An 18970-nucleotide genomic window follows, 5' to 3' on the forward strand; every position below is an offset into this window, starting at 1 on the left:
CCACAAGTTTATTGGTTTTTACTGAATAATCTCTATCTCTCTGGCGAATCTTTCCAAATTTGGGGCCATTTACTTTTTCTGTAGCACATTCAGCTCATCAGGATTATTTGTCCCGTCACAGGGACAGGAAAACATCCTTTCAAAAACAACCTTTTTTTGTAATTGAAAGCTGAGGTTTCTCAGAATATTGAATTCCCTGATCACACATATTCATGGCTCTTAGCATGGCCTTTGTACTTAGATTGTGCCCAGAAATATTCCATGTTCAGTAACTTCAGTAACACACAGGTATCTGAAGAAGTGTTCATGCACATGAAAGCTTACACCAAGAACAAACTTCGTTGGTCTCTAAGGTGCTACTGGACAATTTTTTATTATTTTTTCATATATTTCAGTAACACAATACACTTTATACTTTGTATATTCTATTCTATTCTATTCTATTCAGAATAGGTTACAATCACAGTACATTAGAACCTTATGCAACAGAAAAAGCAGCAGGAACCACTGTGTTTTGAAACTATGATTATTAAGCAGTATATCAGTCGGTGGGTGTTTTTGCTTTATTTGTTTTAGTTATTAAAATGCCAAACCAAGCACAAAACAAAATTCATCACAGAAAACAAGCATGAAATGTCTAAGCCAAGGCAAAGAGGGGGGCTACAGACATCACTAATACATTCCAGACTTTTGGTATAATAAGAATTATTAACTAGTCTGTAAAAAGTAAAAACACCAGTACCATGGATAGCCCTTGTTTTCCCGGGGGCTGAACTGCAGTTCCAGCAAACTTTAGTTTGTGGAACTCTACCTGTATTCCTCTATCATCCACAGCCGTTTATAGGCCATGGGGGGCTAGTGGAAGGAGGAGATTGCTTATGTTATGCATTGTTAACATAAACAATAAGATCACACCAAACAGGAAGAAATTTGTCCTTACTTTTTTGACCTCTAGAGGCTCTCAGTTTATATTTCAGTTTCTCTGGTAGGGCTGATTCCCACACCTTTGTGTGCCTGTGAAAAAATATCCGCTCCGGCTAGTTCCCACCAGAATCGGGTTATTGTGGCTGCGGCATACGGAGAATCCATTGTTGTTGAAATATAAATAAAAACCATGAGGGATGAAAATTCGCCATAACATCAGGAGAGACTGCTGACTTTCCTTGAGTATCCCACGGTTCACTCAAAGGCCTGAGGAATTGGGCAGGTCTCTAATTGGCCCTTGAAACTCCCTAAAAAGTTCCTCTCTTGGCAACTCATCCTCCTCACTTTCTCTGCTTGGTTAAGCCCTGCCTGGCGCAGCTTCTCTGCCTGCCTGCCCGTTCGCATCCCCTGAAAGTTGCAGGCGAAGTTGGCTACCCTGCTTCAGGCTTCCCCCCTTTTCTCTCTGTCCTCTTCCAGCCAGGCTACGTCCATTACAGCTGGGGTGGTGGGTGCTGCGCTCGTCCTGGTTCTCTTGTCCATCATCATCATTTGCATCAAGCGCCGGAAGCAGCAAGAGCGGAAGCACACTCTGCGGCGTCTCCTGCAAGAGACAGAGGTAGGGTTTGGCGGCCGTAACCTCTTTCCCCCCGAGGTGGGGTTGTGAGGAGAGCCTGCAGCAGAGCTCATGGGAGATTTGGCATGGCACTTCTGAATTTTAGCAGCCTTTTTGGAAGCGCTGCTTTATTTCCCCATGTGGGGGATTGCCTCCCTGTACGTTCCATGCTCAATGGAACCTCCATGTATAGGGGCAGTAGATCTCTGAATATGAAATGTTGCCAGACGTTTCAGGAGAAGGCCTTCATCTTCATGCTCTGCTTCTGAACTTCTGCAGACAGCTGACAGAAAGCCAGATAATACAACTGCTTCCCTGTTATGCATGTATAAAAAGACCTAAATGTATAAATAGTCTGAAAGGGAACTCCCCGCTGAATAACAACAACAACAACAACAACAACAATAATAATAATAACAACAACAACAACAACAACAACAATTTATTATTTATACCCCGCCCATCTGGCTGGGTTTCCCCAGCCACTCTCGGCGGGCTCCAACAGAATATTAAAATATTAAAATACAATAATCTATTAAACATTAAAAGCTTCCCTAAACAGGGCTGCCTTCAGATGTCTTCTAAAAGTCTGGTAGTTGTTTTTCTCTTTGACATCTGGTGGGAGGGCGTTCCACAGGGCGGGTGCCACTACCGAGAAGGCCCTCTGCCTGGTTCCCTGTAACTTGGCTTCTTGCAGCGAGAATAATCTTCCCAGGAAATCCCCAGCGCTGTTCTCATTCTTCTCAGTGTCCCTCCAAATAATTTTATTACATGCTTGTACGTGAGACTGACTAGGGGGCAGTGGAACCATAGAGTTGGAAGGGACCCCAAAGCTCCTCTAGTTCATCCCCTACTGATCCCCCTCTCTCTGCACCCCTCCTCACTTGCTTTGACGCTGTTAGTTGGTGGAGCCATTGACACCCAGCGGAGCCCTGCCGAACCAGGCACAGATGCGTATTCTCAAGGAGACGGAACTGAAAAAAGTCAAGGTGTTGGGGTCAGGCGCTTTTGGAACAGTGTACAAGGTGAGGAGCGCCGGATTAGATTTGTTGCGTGGGCAGATGGCGCGGGAAAGCCCTTGGCTGGGAACCCAATAGCTTGAGGACCTTTGGAAACCTTTTCAGAGACTCGCTTTGAACTACCAAGCCTTGAATCCTGTTCCTCGTTCACTCAGGATCCAAGTGTCTCTTTTCAACGAAATGTTCCCGTTCCAGGTGGTGATCGCATCTTCCCAGCAGCCGTTAAGTTGGTACTGGGGAGGAAATGTGATTCCTTTGTCAGCTAGCAGGGCCACTGCAATTTAACTTAAGAGTTCTGTCTGGGCTGCTGCTGTGCGCGAATACCTCTGGCACACCACGAAGTCCCGCGTGAAGAGAGGCACGGCGCTCTGCGTTGCCACACTAGGCCACATCTTTCACTTGGGAGTTTTAGCGCAGTGTTTCTGAAGTGTCTAGTAGGCAGTCTCCTTCCCATATTCCTGTAATCATCATCATCATCATCTTAAAAAACAAAACCCGATGCATTTATTCATCTTGCTCTCTTTCTCTTAACCATCCATGCAGGGAATTTGGATTCCAGATGGCGAGAGTGTGAAGATCCCGGTGGCCATCAAAGTCTTGCGGGAAAACACCTCACCCAAAGCCAACAAGGAGATTTTGGATGTGAGTGAGGAAGGCACAGTCACCCCTCTTAATCCGGGTTTGGATTTGCAGCCCAGTGGCTAAAGCTGAACCAGGGACAAGCACCCCGAGGCTCAAGATTTTAACTGAGAATAATTACACTGTTTCCTGATGCACCACTTGTACTGTAAACCTAAACTTGTACTGTAAACCTAAATAACGGCACAAGAAAGTGGGGGGAAATCCATCCAAGCAGCTCAGCGAGGCAAGGCACCATGACTAAAAGAACGAAAACAGTCGAGGTGGTGCAATGGGAATAATAATAATAATAATAATAATAATAATAATAATAATAATAATAATAATTTATTATTTATACCCCGCCCATCTGGCTGGGTTTCCCCAGCCACTCTGGGCGGCTTCCAACTGAATATTAAAAACAGTACAGCATCAAACATTAAAAACTTCCCTAAAGAGGGCTGCCTTCAGATGACTTTTAAAAGTAAAATAGTTGTTTATTGCTTTGACATCTGCTGGGAGGGCGTTCCACAGGGCAGGAGCCACTACCGAGAAGGCCCTCTGCCTGGTTCCCTGTAACCTTACTTCTCGCAATGAGGGAACCGCCAGAAGGCCCTCGGCGCTGGATCTCAGTGTCCGGGCTGAACGATGGGGGTGGAGACGCTCCTTCAGATATACTGGACCGAGGCCGTTTAGGGCTTTAAAGGTCAGCATCAACACTTTGAATTGTGCTCGGAAACGTACTGGGAGCCAATGCAGATCTCTCAGAACTGGTGTTATGTGGTCCCGGCGGCCACTCCCAGTCACCAGTCTAGCGGCCGCATTCTGGATTAATTGCAGTTTCCGGGTCACCTTCAAAGGTAGCCCCACGTAGAGCGCGTTGCAGTAGTCCAAGCGGGAGATAACTAGAGCATGCACCACTCTGGCAAGACAGTCTGCGGGCAGGTAGGGTCTTAGCCTGCGTACCAGGTGGAGCTGGTAGACAGCTGCCCTGGACACAGAATTAACCTGTGCCTCCATGGACAGCTGTGAGTCCAAAATGACTCCCAGGCTGCGCACCTGGTCCTTCAGGGGCACAGTTACCCCATTCAGGACCAGGGAATCCCCCACACCCGCCCGCCCCCTGTCCCCCAAAAACAGTACTTCTGTCTTGTCAGGATTCAGCCTCAATCTGTTAGCCGCAATTTGAATAAGAATGAAACAGTGTACACACACACACACACACACACACATTAATAATGATGACCAGCCCAAACCTTGCCTCCTCTGAAGATTTTACCACCTCCAACCATAAATCTTGAGGCTGGCCTGGCAACATTTCCTTGCATGTATGCTAGCTCCCTTGCAAGGCAGAGTGACGATCGCACAGCTCCTTGTTGAAAGGATCAAGTTGCGTGCGGCCAATGGCAATAAAACACACATGGAAGCTGTAAAGCTCAGTCAAGCATTGTTTACTTGAACGGCAACACCAATCTTCATGGTAGAAGACTTATTTGCAACTTTACTACAATGCAGATAGTAAGGCACACTTCAGTTGTACATGTTGCCTGCAGTCAGCTCAGCAGTCTGTCCTCTGTAGGAATCACACATGTCCACAGATAAGTGCTCCACCGCTATTTATAGCTGCTGTGGACTAGGCAATCTTGCACCTCAATGCTTCTGAGAATCTTTGAGAATCTTCTCACAGTTTCTAGAAACGGACGGCACTTTCTCACTTGCTCTAACATCCTCTTGGTACTTCCTCCAGCCCACCTAATTGAAAAGCAGCCTAAGTGCCATAGCTGCAGTTGCTGTTCTAACTGCATAGCACATGAGCATCAAGTTGAAGATAAATGGATAGCTACCAGTTCACTGCATTGGGTCAACAGGTTCAAAAGATCCCAGCATCTCCCAGCAGAGCAAAGCAAAACCAGGAGAAACAGAGGAGGAGAATATGCAGTGCCTTCCAAAGTTGTAGTTCAAGACCATCTGGAGGGCCACAGATTCTTCACTCCTGCTGTATGAAGATCACACCCTACCCCTGATATTGTCTCCGTGTGCCAGATGCCAGTGTGGAATCCATGGGGCTTATTGTCCAGAACAAGGATGGGGAACTTGTGGTCCTCCAGATGTTGTTGGACTGCAACTCCCATCAGCCCCAGCTGGCATGGCCAAAGGGTCAGGGATGATGGGACCTGGAGTCAAAACAACACCTGGAGGGACCACCTTTGCCAACCCTGCAATAGAGAGATACTGTCAAAAATGGTGTAGGAGGGGTGGGGCAGTAAGATGATGGTGAATAAGGCTTGAAAGCAACAATTGTGGGTCTCTTCTTTAAAGCAGTGCAGCCAGACCTTTATGTCAGTTTGGAGCTGAGAAATAGACCTCTAATAAAATAACTCCACCCTTCCTATATGCTCAGGATTTCCCTGGGTTAAAATGTCACCGAAATCCCTCCAGTTGACTTAATTGTCACGCAGGACACATAAGCACATCTCCTCTCAGCATCTTCTCAAAGCCGAGCCAAATATGTTGCAGTTTCTCTATTTGCTGTGCTTCCTCACGGATCTTTTCTTCTCATTATCCTGGGAATGCCACAGACTCAAAACAGTCTATAAACACTCTTTGTTGGCCAAAGTTACAAGCAACTTACACAGCATCGGGGTTCCCTGTTGTTGTCACCCGTGTTTTGTTTGCCGTGGCTGAATTCAGCAATTCCTGGGGTCTAGTGGGAGTGGATTGACAACCCCTCCTGGATGTCTTCCCTCTAACCTGGGTTAGCAAAGTCACACTGCTCCCTCACCCCCCAGAAGGATAGAAATCTCCCCTTAACGTCTGGCCTGTGCGAGTTCTTCTCCCTGATCCTCCATCACTGTCTCTCTTCTGAAAGGAGACCTCTAACACCCACCTTTCCTCCCCAGGAGGCTTATGTCATGGCCGGGGTGGGCAGCCCTTACGTATCTCGGCTGCTGGGAATCTGCCTCACCTCCACGGTGCAGCTGGTTACTCAGCTCATGCCCTACGGCTGCCTGCTGGACTACGTGAGGGAGAACAAGGACCGCATTGGATCCCAGGACCTCCTCAATTGGTGTGTGCAGATAGCAAAGGTAGGCGGAGCTTCAGTGCAGGGGGCGGGGCTTCATGGTGATTGTCCGCCTGGCATGCGACTTTGCATAGCCAGTTGTATTCTGCCCCTTTCAAGACCCATCTCTCTTTGCCCACGTTCAGTTTTCTTTGCTTTATCCTTCCCCAGCTTTCTCCTCTTTAAAGGTGGGGATGGTAGAATCGCAGACTGAAAATCAAAGAAGGAAATAGGGTCACGACGGAGGTAGTAACTGAAGAGAGCTGCATTGTGAGGGATCGTGGCTGGTGATGTTGACGGGCTCATTACAGAACAGGCTTCCCTGTGCTTATATGAACCACCCCAAAGGGAGGACTTCAGAAAGTGACACTTGTCCCACCACTGCGGTATTAAAATGGAAGACTCTGCGACGTAACTTGCTGAAATTCTTCCTCCTTCACAAATACAAGTGCCTCGCTGAATCGAGTGCACTTGGGAGGAAACACAGAATATGTGCATCTAGTCTCTCTCTTGCGTTTTAAATTTGCAGCAAGTTCCTAGCCCTGATCCCAGCTTTTAGCAAACCACTTATATTTAGGCTTATTGCCTGCAAATCCATCCACACATACCCCCACTGCCACTCCCAAAGCACTGACATTTGTAGAGATGTGAAGTGTATAATCCAACATAACTTAATGGTTGAATGTGTGCTGTGCTTGCAAAAGACCCCTGCTTCAACCCCTGATATCTCCAGTTAGAGGAATGACAGCAGGACTGAGTATAACTTCTGTCTGAGACATTAGAAAGCTGTTTTCGGATAGTACTGAGCTACAGGGAACGGTTGCCTGGTTTATTATAAAGCACCTTCGTATTTTCAAGCATATTTTTTGTTTTGTAAGCTGCTGAAAAGGAATAAACCAGTTGAGTCAGGCATGGAGGGTAGGAGAGCACTGTAAGAACCCCCCTTTCCCTTCTCCAAGCAAGTTTAGCAAGTTTGTATTGATGCCACAGAAATTAGAAATTAATGTTAATTATTTTCTCCACTTCTGCAGTTGAGACTGAGGGTGCGTGGCATCTGCTATTGCACCTATGTGCTTTTAAGAGCTCTAGAAACAGTTCCCCTTGGCTCCACTTTAAGGGGATAGTTACCAGCATTTCTTCCTTCTCCCTCAGGGTATGAACTACCTGGAGGATGTCCGTCTGGTCCACCGGGACTTAGCTGCCCGGAACGTCCTGGTGAAGAGCCCAAACCACGTGAAGATCACAGATTTTGGTTTGGCTCGGCTGCTGGACATCGATGAGACAGAATATCATGCTGACGGAGGGAAGGTTGGTCAGAGAACACAATTATGGAGCAAGTCCAGGGTGCACCTCCCTTTAAGACTGAGTAGCACCCTAAAGGTTGATCAGAATTGTTTAGAGATGGGTGCATTTACATATCATTTGAGTAGTAGGAGAAGTGCACTGACACTCTTGGTTTTGTCTCCTCCGGGCAAATTTATTTATTACAATTCTATCCCACCTTTTGACGCGGGTGGCGCTGTGGGTTAAACCACAGAGCCTAGGACTTGCCGATCAGAAGGTCGGCGGTTCGAATCCCTGTGACGGGGTGAGCTCCTGTTGCTCGGGTCCCTGCTCCTGCCAACCTAGCAGTTCAAAAGCACGTCAAAATGCAAGTAGATAAATAGGTACCGCTTCAGCGGGAAGGTAAACGGCATTTCCGTGCGCTGCTCTGGTTCGCCAGAAGCGGCTTAGTCATGCTGGCCACATGACCCGGAAGCTGTACACCGGCTCCCTCGGCCAATAAAGCGAGATGAGCACCGCAACCCCAGAGTCGGTCACGACTGAACCTAATGGTCAGGGGTCCCTTTACCTTTACCTATCCCACCTTTCCTCCAAGGAGTTCAAGGTGGCGTATGTGGTTCTCTCCTTCTGCCCATTTTTATCCTCACAACAACCCTGTGAGGTAGGTCAGGCAGAGAGTGAGCGACTGGCCTAAGGGCACCCAGTGAGCTGGATGGATGAGTGAGGATTTGCACCCTGGTCTCGGCAGTAAATAGGAAAGTGCCTTATACCAACTCAAGACAGTTGGCCCATGTAGCTTGGTATTGTTTACACCAGAGGTAACCAATGTGTCACCCTCCAGATGATGTTGGACAAAGACTCAACATCTCTTGCTGGTTGGAGCTGATGGGACCTGATAGTGTTTTTTTTCTGGGGGGTATGCATACCACTAAACATTTTGTGAATCTAAGTTTGGCCTCATCGAGGAGCAGTATTTCAATATGAGTACAAAAATGAGAGGGGGTACCATGTTGGCTAACCCCAGTCTACATGGACAGGCAATGACTCTCGCGGTTTTCAGGGCAGTCTTGCCCAGTCCTGCTTGGAGGTGGCAGGGCTTAAGGTTTTGCATGTAAAGCAGAAGTTGTACCACTGTACTGTATCAGACCTGGTTCTTACACACAACAGCAGAGGTAGTGAGCCTGTGTCTGAGCTGCAACACTTCGAAGTGCATGTGAGGGCCCACGTGATCGAAGGAGTCTGAAGGCAAAACAATTCTCCCTCTCTCTAGAAAATAAGCCTCTTGGAGAAAAGGTCTGTGGCCTACCTCTTAGCTTGGCATGCTTGCTTTCTATATACAGTGGTACCTTGGGTTACATATGCTTCAGGTTACATACACTTCAGGTTACCGACTCTGCTAACCCAGAAATAGTGCTTCAGGTTAAGAAATTTGCTTCAGGATGAGAACAGAAATCGTGCTCCGGCGGCGCAGCAGCAGTGGGAGGCCCCATTAGCTAAAGTGGTGCTTCAGGTTAAGAACAGTTTCAGGTTAAGTACGGACCTCCGGAATGAATTAAGTACTTAACCCGAGGTACCACTGTACAGGGAGCGTGTTCTCTGTGAAGGAGGCTTCCATCCTGTGTCCCTAGGCTTGCCCTCTTGTGGTGGTACGGCCCAGGCGCAGATTGACTAGCTCCCTAAGAACTAGGCCCATAAGCCTGTTCTCCTGCCCCACACAAACACACACACAGCTGCTGCTTGGAACCAGCCCACAAGAGGGATGGTTTGACGCCACAGTGGTCAACTTTGTGCCATTTCCCTTGCCCAGGTACCTATCAAATGGATGGCCCTGGAGTCCATCTTGCGCAGGCGTTTCACACACCAAAGCGACGTGTGGAGCTATGGTAAGTGGGGGCTGGTGGGGACCCTCCTGTTCGTTCCTGCGGCGAGACGCCGGCTGGCGCTTGACGGGACTCCCTTACCTGTCTCTCCAGGTGTGACTGTGTGGGAGCTGATGACTTTTGGAGCCAAGCCGTATGATGGAATCCCTGCCCGAGAGATCCCTGACCTGCTGGAGAAAGGAGAGAGGTTACCACAGCCTCCCATCTGCACCATTGATGTCTACATGATCATGGTGAAATGTAAGAAGCTATGAAAGGAGAAAGGGTTGCAAGGAAATATAGGGGCAAGGGGGGGGGGCAAGGCCCTTGGTTACTGTAGCCTTTGTTGTCGCTGGCACCCCATAGCCCTTAAAGCAGCCCTTCTCAACCAGTGGGTCCCCAGATGTTGTTGAACTACAACTCCCATTATCCCTAGCTAGCAAGGGCAGAACTCAGGGATGATGGGAGTTGTAGTCCAACAGCATCTGGGGACCCACAGGTTGAGAACTGTTGCCTTAAAGGGAAGTGGAATGCCAGCAAGTTGAGCTATACCTTTTTCTTGGGAGAATCTTGATGGTGCCTCCTAAGAAGGTCTGCATCTTTAACTTGTATTTTCTGGAGTTTGAACCTTTTGGCTAAACGTTTGTATTCAGAGCTTGAAAGTTCATTTTACAAAGGAGCTGGTTCCAGTTCCAATTTGTCCCTTGACAAAATGAACTAGTTCGGTTTGTCTTCAGTAGCCGGTTCAATTCAACTTCACCCAATGGATCCTTGGCATGTTTGTTTTTCAGCATTCATAATATTACAAGCTTCTGTGCCGAAGTATAAAATACACTTAAGAAAATACCCAAACACACAAGTCAAATGTGAATGGTTTAATTTATTTCCCCCAACAATTGTGGTGTTTAATCTTAAAGGCCCAAAGCGTCCAAAGAGTAAAGGAAAGCACACATATAAGATAATGAAGATGAACTAGAAATCATTCAGAGTTCTAGCCCCAAATGAAATTAATTCATATTCTGTTTACCTGTCAATTATGGGAGCTACCTTCAGGGATAGCTTAGGTAATTTTTAAGTAATTCAGTGAACTTGATTAAACCGAACTAATTCATTCTAAGTGCTGACTGTGCTTGCCACACAGGTTGGATGATCGACTCAGAATGCAGGCCCAAGTTCCGAGAACTGGTCACTGAATTCACGCGCATGGCCAGGGATCCGCAGCGTTTCGTGGTCATCCAGGTGAGCCAGGAGTGGTGGTAGGGAAAGCCTCTTTCATCCTGCCAAGACCTAGGTTGTGTTCAAAGGGGATTTTTCTCCACTGTGTTAAATTAGCTTTTATGACATATTTTCTTGTGTTACAAAATGGATAAATAAGCAGAGAAAAGTTCAATTTGGGGAAGAGGGAGGGAGGGAGAAAAATTGGGGTGTGTGTGTTGTTATTTCATTCTATTGCCTAGTGTTAGCATCATGTGGATAGATCCTTTGTGTGTACACACACACACACACACACACACACAGAGAGAGAGAGAGAGAGAGGGGGGGGGGTTAGGGCAGGCATCCCCAAACTCGGCCCTCCAGATGGTTTGGGACTACAACTCGCATCATCCCTAGCTAACAGGACAAGTGGTCAGGGATGATGGGAATTGTAGTCCCAAAACATCTGGAGGGCCGAGTTTGGAGATGCCTGGGTTAGGGGGTCCAGAACTTGGTTGGTTGTGTTCAGTTTGTTGCAGTGTGGCTTGTTTGTATGTGTGTGGTGGGGCAGGGGTCGGTTGTTGGGTCACGTTAGCCATATTGATTTGTATGTTGTTGTGGAGCGGGGTGGAATAAGTCATTGTCCTGTTGTGCTGTGATATGATAAAGGGGAACCATACTGGAATGAAGTTGTCCTCCTTTGCTTGTCCCCGTGCTAGTTTTAAGTTTGTTGGTTAACTTTTCTAATAAGGGATTTTCCTTCGTTATGCATCTTATTCAGCTGCAGGTAAGTGGTGGGAGGGAAGGAATAAACACAAGAACGTAAAACGTCCCTGGCCGGAACAGACCAAACCTATCTAGTCCACCCTCCTGCCTCAAAAACAGTGTTCAACTAGATACCTCCAGGAAGCCCACAAACAGGCCATGAAGGGAACAGCCCTTCCTTGTTGATTCTGCTGGCAGCTGGTGTAATCTACTGCTAGGAGAAGCAAGGCATTGCCAAAAGTGAGGGGTGATGCTGATGATGCCTGTGATTGCTGAGCCTGATAGCTGCTGCTGCCACAGTCATTGGGAGGCTTCTGAACACGTACTGTCTGACTCCTGTTTTAACTGGGCCTGGGTGGATTAGCGTCTCTTCCATGCCTGGGATCAGATTGATCTGGGGGAGGGAATTTTACTCCCGAGCCAGCTTAACAAATAGCTTTTTATGTATGGCGTTCTTTGCCCCCTTGTAGCATATGGTGTGGCTCATTTGTTTGAGTCCTTTAGAGTTAGAATGATGGAATTGTAGAGTTGAAAGGGACTATGAGGATCATCTGGTCCAACCTCCTGCAATGCTGGGATCTTTTGCCCATTGTGGGGCTTGAATCCCCAATCCCGACAATTAAGAGTGTCATGCTTTACTGACTGAGGTGTCCACTAACCTACTGTGTAAGAATTACGGAGAAGATGCTATATGGACTACTTTGATAAACCCTAAGCCCACTCCTCCTGCAGGAGCCGTGGAATTCTCAAAGCCACAAATACTTAATAATAATAATAATAATAATAATAATAATAATAATAATTTATTATTTGTACCCCGCCCATCTGGCTGGGTTTCCCCAGCCACTCTAGGCAGCTTCCACAGAGACCAAAAATACACTAAAATGTCACACATTAAAAACTTCCCTGAACAGGGCTGCCTTAAGATGTCTTCTAAATGTCAGGTAGTTGTTTATCGCTTTGACATCTGCTGGGAGGGCGTTCCACAGGGCGGGCGCCACTACCGAGAAGGCCCTCTGCCTGGTTCCCTGTAGCTTTGCTTCTTGCAGTGAGGGAACCGCCAGAAGGCCCTCGGCGCTGGACCTCAGTGTCCGGGCAGAACGATGGAGGTGGAGACGCTCCTTCAGGTATACTGGGCCGAGGCCGTTTATTGCTGTCTATTAGAACATGCATGCATATTAATATTTCTGGTTGTTCCTCCTTGGCAGAACGATGACAAAATGGGTCTTGCCAGCCCCATAGACAGCACTTTCTACCGCACTTTGCTAGAGGAAGAAGACATGCAAGATCTGGTGGATGCCGAAGAGTACTTGGTACCCCACCAGGGCTTTTTCAATGGCGAGGCATCTGCAGACTACCGCTCTAGGATCCCCTCAACCAGGGTAAGCATGTGGCTATTATCAGTTTATGGTGATAATAGACAAAGCCAGTTTGTATCCTGCTCAGGCTGGACTTCCCAGTGGGCATGCCCTTCTCTCCTGTAAAGCGCATGTGCTGGAAACTCCTGTATGGAATATTTCAATAAGTTTGCAAAAGAGAGAGGTGGTGACCAGCCCATAGCCTACAGGCTGTATACACAGTGGGTGGTGCTGTGGTCTAAACCACTGAGCCTCTTGGGTTTGCCGATCAGAAGGTTGGCGGTTCGAATCCTCGTGATGGGGTGAGCTCCTGTTTCTCTGTCCCAGCTTCTGCCAACCTAGCAGTTTGAAAGCACATCAAAGTGCAAGTAGATAAATAGGTACTGCTGTGGTGGGAAGGTAAATGACGGTTTTGTGCGCTCTGGTTTCCGTCACGGTGTTCCATTGTGCCAGAAACAGTTTAGTCATGCTGGCCACATGATCCGGAAAGCTGTCTGTGGACAAACACCAGCTCCCTCGGCCTGAAAGCGAGATGAGCGCCGCAACCCCATCTTCACCTTTGACTGGACTTAACCGTCCAGGGGTCCTTTACCTTTTGCCTTATACCGCCCAGCAAGACCACCTAGCTTTTTTTGGGGGGGTGGCAAAATCAGAGGGCTTGTGAACCCTGAGTGTGGCAGTTCAGCCAAGAAAGATTAGCCACCCCATCCCCAGAATTTCACATCTCCTTCCCTGCTGGCCAGGGCTGCAAAATGGTCCCTAAGCCTGAACTCTCAGCTTACACTTACCCTCGGCGATCAGGTTTCTACTTGGCATGTGTGGTTCATAGGCAATGCTGAAGCGCACACCTGTTTTTTCCACTTTCCAGAGTACCACAGAGACTCCAATGGATGAGGATGAACCCGAGCAAGCAGCTCAGTACCCCTATTTGGGCCCGCCTCTCTTGGAAGAGCCAGGAGCTGTCATCCCTGACTTGCTCGAAGGGGACTATACAGGAAGCACTCTGCAGCGCTACTGCGAAGATCCCACTGGTGCCTCGATTAATGAAAACGAGAGCCCAGAAGCTAAGAACTACAATTCACCTGTGCCCTGCAGTATGGTGCCAGGTATGTGCCATGTTCGTAATGTATGTCCTTGCAAAAATTTCAATTGGGGAATCTTGAAAAGTGTTTTGGTGTGGTTTTGTTTTGTTTCAAAAACAAGCTTCCAGCCCCTGTGGCTGTGGATTGCCCGTAGCAAGTGTGGCGTCTTATTTGAGGACTCGAAAAGCCATGCTTGCTGTTAGTTTGGGTGGAAAGTTGGTGGAAGTCACTGCGTCCTGGTTTCGGCCGTTTGTTTTGCATTTCTCTTATCCCTGCAGAGTATGTGAACCAGCCAGAAAACAGCCTTCCATCCAGCAAAGGCCTTCGACCGCCAGGATCCACCCTAGAAAAGCCAAAGGGTCACTTGGGCAAGAACGGGCTCATCAAGGAACCAAAGAACGCCTTCCATAACAGCAGCAGCTTCAGCAACGTGGTGGAAAACCCAGAGTACCTGACGCCCTGCAACCTCCCTCTGGCCGGCCCTTTGCCTCAGGCCTTTGACAATCTATATTACTGGAACCAGGAGACTCCCAAGAGCAACCCAGCAGAATTCTTTGCCGGCTCTGCCGCTCCTGCCACCAACAGCTTTGCCACTACGCCGACGGCGGAGAACCTGGAGTACCTAGGCCTAGCCGAGTCGGTTTCTCGCCCTAAGGACTTTGCGTGAGGACCCCTGTCACCACTGAAACCTATTTTTGATATTTAGGCAGCTCAGGACACAAACGAACGAACTATTAATGCATGCAAGATGAGCAGGATTCACTGAGGCCTTAGCACAGCCCTCTTGAGGCCTAGTAGGCCGCTCCTTCTCGTCCTGGCAGTTGGGCGAAAGCACTTTGTTTGTGACAATCTCCTGTCATGCAGTTTGGGCAACCCAGCCCAACTGTCATTTGACATACAACAGGACGATTGCTGGGGTGCTCTTGATCGATCACCCCAAAAAGCTCAGCAACTCTGGTGCATCCTCCCCCCAAAAAGCTCAAAAACTGTGGGCAATCCTCTCCCCAAAAAGCTCAACAACTCTTGGCAATGACAATGGGTAGATCACTGCCAGTTTTTTTATACTGGGAGTAGATCGCAGTCTCTTGGGAGTTGGACGTGCCTGACATACAGGGAAAAAGGGCTGCTCTTCTGCCCCCTCCTCCTCTCCCTTTGAATACAAGACAAAGAGGGTCGGACCACTGACTGGGCTAAAGAACTAAGAGGTGGAACGATACTTTTTTTTTTTAAGGTACATTTTCAAAAAACAAAAACTTAAGGGTTCTGACATGGGGTGGGGAAGGGAGAACCATGAGATCGTGTGTTGTAAAAAATGAGGGCAACGCATGGGTGTCGCATAAAAACGGTGGTGTGTTTTCTGTTATTTAATGACAGTGGTAAAAAGGGAATGTGCTTCCTTGGCCTTAGGATCGGGGCCAGGGGCACCTGCATCCTTACAACAGAGTAAACTGGGTGTGTGTGTGGAATTGTGATGTTCCTTAAACACAATATCTTAGTGGTGACTGGGGAGGAATAAGAAAACAATGTTGCCTAGTGGCGAGAGCCCCCTGTGGCATTCCTTCCCACCCCTTTGCCCTCTCAAGAAGATTCCAGAAGATGCAGGTGAGGAACTAAAACCAACTTCATTTCTTGGCTTGGACAGCTTGGCAAACTGAGAACAGTTGAGCATCTTAATTAAGAGAGAGAATAATTTTGGAGTGCTTCCCTAAGAAATAACACCATGTTTTGAACTCTCTTTTTGTATAGCGCCACATTTTATGCCCTGGTGGTTGTTGTGGCCCTGTTCTGAGGCAATGGGTGAAAAGGGAAAAAGAGAAGCTAAGGTGGCATGTTGTTTCAGAGGGGAGAGAGGTTAAGTCGCCCCATAGAACCAATATGTAACATGTAGGGGAACCTGTGGCCCTCCAGACATGGCTGAACGACACCTCCCATCATCCCTGACCATTGGCCAGGCCTGCTAGACAGTGCTGGCCCAATATATTTTGGCACCTAAGACGAACCACAAAATGGCTCACTCCCCTCCCCACCATGGAAGAAGGGATCAATGAAGATTTACATCAGGAACAAGGGCGGGGGGAATAAAGATTGATATTGGGATCTGCCACCTGAGGCAGTTGCCTCACCTTGCCTCTTGGGTGGGCCGGCTAGGGCTGCTAGGAGTTGCTGTTCAGCAACATCTGGTGGGCCAAAGGTTCCTCACACCACTGGGTGGGGCTGGGTGCATGCCTCCTATTACATTGGAGAACTGGAAACCCGCAGTGTGTAGCTATGGGTGCAGCCATTTAGCTTCCCGAGAACCATATTCCTTCCTTTTTGCTTTTTAAGAGAGAGAACTTGGCTAATATGTGCTTGAAAGTCTGTGGGCAATGCCTGCTGAAATCTCAGAAGCCCGAGAGGGGTCTAAATTAAGGTTTCCAGAGATGGGAGATGGACTCCGCTCAGCTCCTTCTTCTGTCCATGACAATCAGAAATGCAGAATAACTATGCAAAATGGGAGAAATGGTGCAAAATTGCTCCATTCCTGTAATTTATACAGACTGAGAAACAATGCACAAAGCCCTAAAGCAGGGCAATGGTACTCAGTGAATTAATCTGTGAGGACTGTACTTTTTTATCAAACTGCACTTTGCTCCCAGCTCTTGGAAATGTTTTGTTGTCATTCCTCACTCCCCCCTGCAGTTCTGTTGATTTTTGGATACCTAGCCTGGAGAATTCTGTTGAATGTTCCTTGGTTTTGGAATCTGGCCACGTACCAATCGCTCATTACTTTGGGAGGGTTTCCGAAAGCAACTAGGACAGGATGGTCCTTTTAACCTCAGCCAGCCCAAGACTGCTGGGATGTAGAAGAAAATGCAACAGGGGGCTTCTCATGAAGAGTGGTGAGAAAAGCTACCACTGGCCTTTGATCTAGTGCACCAATCGCCTTTTTTGTGGTCCTCACTGGTTTTCTGTGCCCTGCCTCTTTCTGGTATAGAGGCAGCCCTACCAATAAACAGGTGACAGCGGCTGCTTCAATGTCTGGCTCCAGGTGCCATTAAGGGCGGCAGAAATTGAGATGATAAATCCAACTCATGGGGGCACAATTCACTGGGAAGTTCTCCTGTACAAACCTCATTGCAGCAGATGGGCTTTCAGTTAAGTCTTGTACAGCGAAACATCCCTGGGGATGTTCAACAAAGACACATGCACACATTGATAGTATGTGGTAAGAACATAAGAAGTGTCTGCTGGATCAGGCCAGTGGCCCAACTACTCCAGCATCCTGTTCTCACAGGGGCCAACTTGGGAGAAACACACAAATCTGGACATGAGTGCAACAACACTCCCCACTTGTGGTTTCCATTAAACTGGTATTCAGAGGCATAATGTCTGTGTTGTGGAGGCTATTTGGATTTCCTGCTTCCCCTACTAAAGTTTCTTGAGGCAGCTCAATGGGAGGAGCAACGGTGTGTTCCTCAGTCTCCTTACATGTTGAGCTTGGCTGATGAGAGTCACAGTCCAAATTATCCAGACAGCACCAGGTTAGAGATAGTGGCACTAAGCTTGGGCCCAATGCTCCCTATTCCGTTGCGTCCATTTCTGTCTTATCATGATGGTGGACTCAATTACTGTCTAAAACAATGTGGAATGTTCGCTATACCTACAGCCAGTCAGTCCCCATCCTTCTTCGGGGAGCGGAATTTGGGGGAAAAATTAACAGCACAAGGGACGTGGAAGTATGAATTTTGCAAAGAAACCAGGGAGCCGTCTCAGTCAGGGCAAACTGCCTGAGGAAGAAGCCCTCTGGAGCTGCCCCTCCTTGCATGCACAAAGGTGAGGGGAGCTACCATTAGCATCAACTGAAGAAACACATTTAGACTTGGTTTGTGGTGTGGGAGAAGGTGGGGAAATGACTTGTGCCATTTCTAAAGTTTGTTCCGCCCCAACCCCTTGCCCTGTTCAATCTCTCTCTCTGAAACCTGTGTTTTCCAGCTTGTGGGTACATTGAAGGTATTCTGCTGTGGGTGACTTTTAAAAGAATCAGTTGTGTCATAAGTATTTGTATATCTGAGAATTGTACTGTACAATGGTTTTCATTTTCTACACTATTTGTCTTGAGTAATTATTGGAGTTTGTGAATTTGGTATACAGGGGTTTGGGAGCCATTTTTTGGTTGGATTTCAGCTCCCCTAAGTGAGGTAACCCGGGTGGCACTGTGGGTTAAACCAAAGAGCCCAGGACTTGCCGATCAGAAGGTCGGCGGTTCGAATCCCCGCAACGGGGTGAGCTCCCGTTGCTCGGTCCCTGCTCCTGCCAACCTAGCAGTTCGAAAGCACGTCAAAGTGCAAGTAGATCAATAGGTACCGCTCCGGCAGGAAGTAAACGGCGTTTCTGTGTGCTGCTCTGGTTTGCCAGAAGCGGCTTAGTCCTGCTGGCCACATGACCCGGAAGCTGTACGCTGGCTCCCTCGGCCAATAAAGTGAGATGAGCGCCACAACCCCAGAGTCAGTCACGACTGGACCGAATGGTCAGGGGTCCCTTTACCTTTACTTTGAGGTAAATTGCATTCTGCTGAATACAGGATGTGGGCCTGATTGGAGTAGCCTAAGTTTATTGGCTTCCTCCTGTGTTTCCCAACCTTGGGTCTCCAGCTGTTTTCAGACTACAATTCCCATCATTCCTGACCACTGGTCTTGCTATAACTAGGGATGATGGGAGTTGTAGTCTGAAAACACCTGAAGACCCAAGGTTGGGAAACAGAGACCTAGAGGCAGGCCTTTTATACACCAATGTGAGGTTGCAGTCTCTGGTGGCATTTTGGTACCACTAAGGGGCAGAGACAGACCTGATCCATCACGGGTTCAGTCTGAAGGGAAGTTCTTGTAGAAGCCCAAGATATTGCAATAAATAGGTATTGTGCAAGAGAATATCGGTTTCATTTATATTAGGAGTGAGGAACCTGTGGTCCTCTAGCCTTCATGACCAACAGTCAGGGAAGATGGGAGTTATAGTCCAGCACAATCTGGAAGACACAACCTCCCACCCACTTCAAATTTTCTGCCTCGGGGTTTGGTTCAGACCCAGTGTCCTTTACCATTTTGTTCCTTGCCAGAAAGTTCTAAATTCCTTGAAGATTCAGTCTTAGAATCAAGGTATTCACAATATTGAAATGTGCTTTCGAAGTTTATTCCGATGACTACTTTTTGTGTTCCA

General features: G+C 47.8%; 1 protein-coding gene across 1 annotated transcript in view; it reads left to right on the forward strand.

The window, feature by feature from the left end:
- Positions 1-17860, forward strand: part of ERBB2 (erb-b2 receptor tyrosine kinase 2) — a 57428-nt gene extending 39568 nt beyond the window's left edge. The window contains exons 17-27 of the mRNA XM_077917278.1: positions 1402-1540; positions 2440-2562; positions 3100-3198; positions 6075-6260; positions 7388-7543; positions 9327-9402; positions 9493-9639; positions 10520-10617; positions 12546-12719; positions 13564-13801; positions 14056-17860. Of these exons, the coding sequence (XP_077773404.1) occupies positions 1402-1540; positions 2440-2562; positions 3100-3198; positions 6075-6260; positions 7388-7543; positions 9327-9402; positions 9493-9639; positions 10520-10617; positions 12546-12719; positions 13564-13801; positions 14056-14444 (1825 nt within the window). The 3' untranslated portion in view covers positions 14445-17860. The remainder of the gene's footprint in view (positions 1-1401; positions 1541-2439; positions 2563-3099; positions 3199-6074; positions 6261-7387; positions 7544-9326; positions 9403-9492; positions 9640-10519; positions 10618-12545; positions 12720-13563; positions 13802-14055) is intronic.
- Positions 17861-18970: the final 1110 nt, after the last annotated feature.

Source organism: Podarcis muralis, chromosome 13, assembly GCF_964188315.1.
Source record: "Podarcis muralis chromosome 13, rPodMur119.hap1.1, whole genome shotgun sequence".
NCBI classification, from domain to species: Eukaryota; Metazoa; Chordata; class Lepidosauria; order Squamata; family Lacertidae; genus Podarcis; species Podarcis muralis.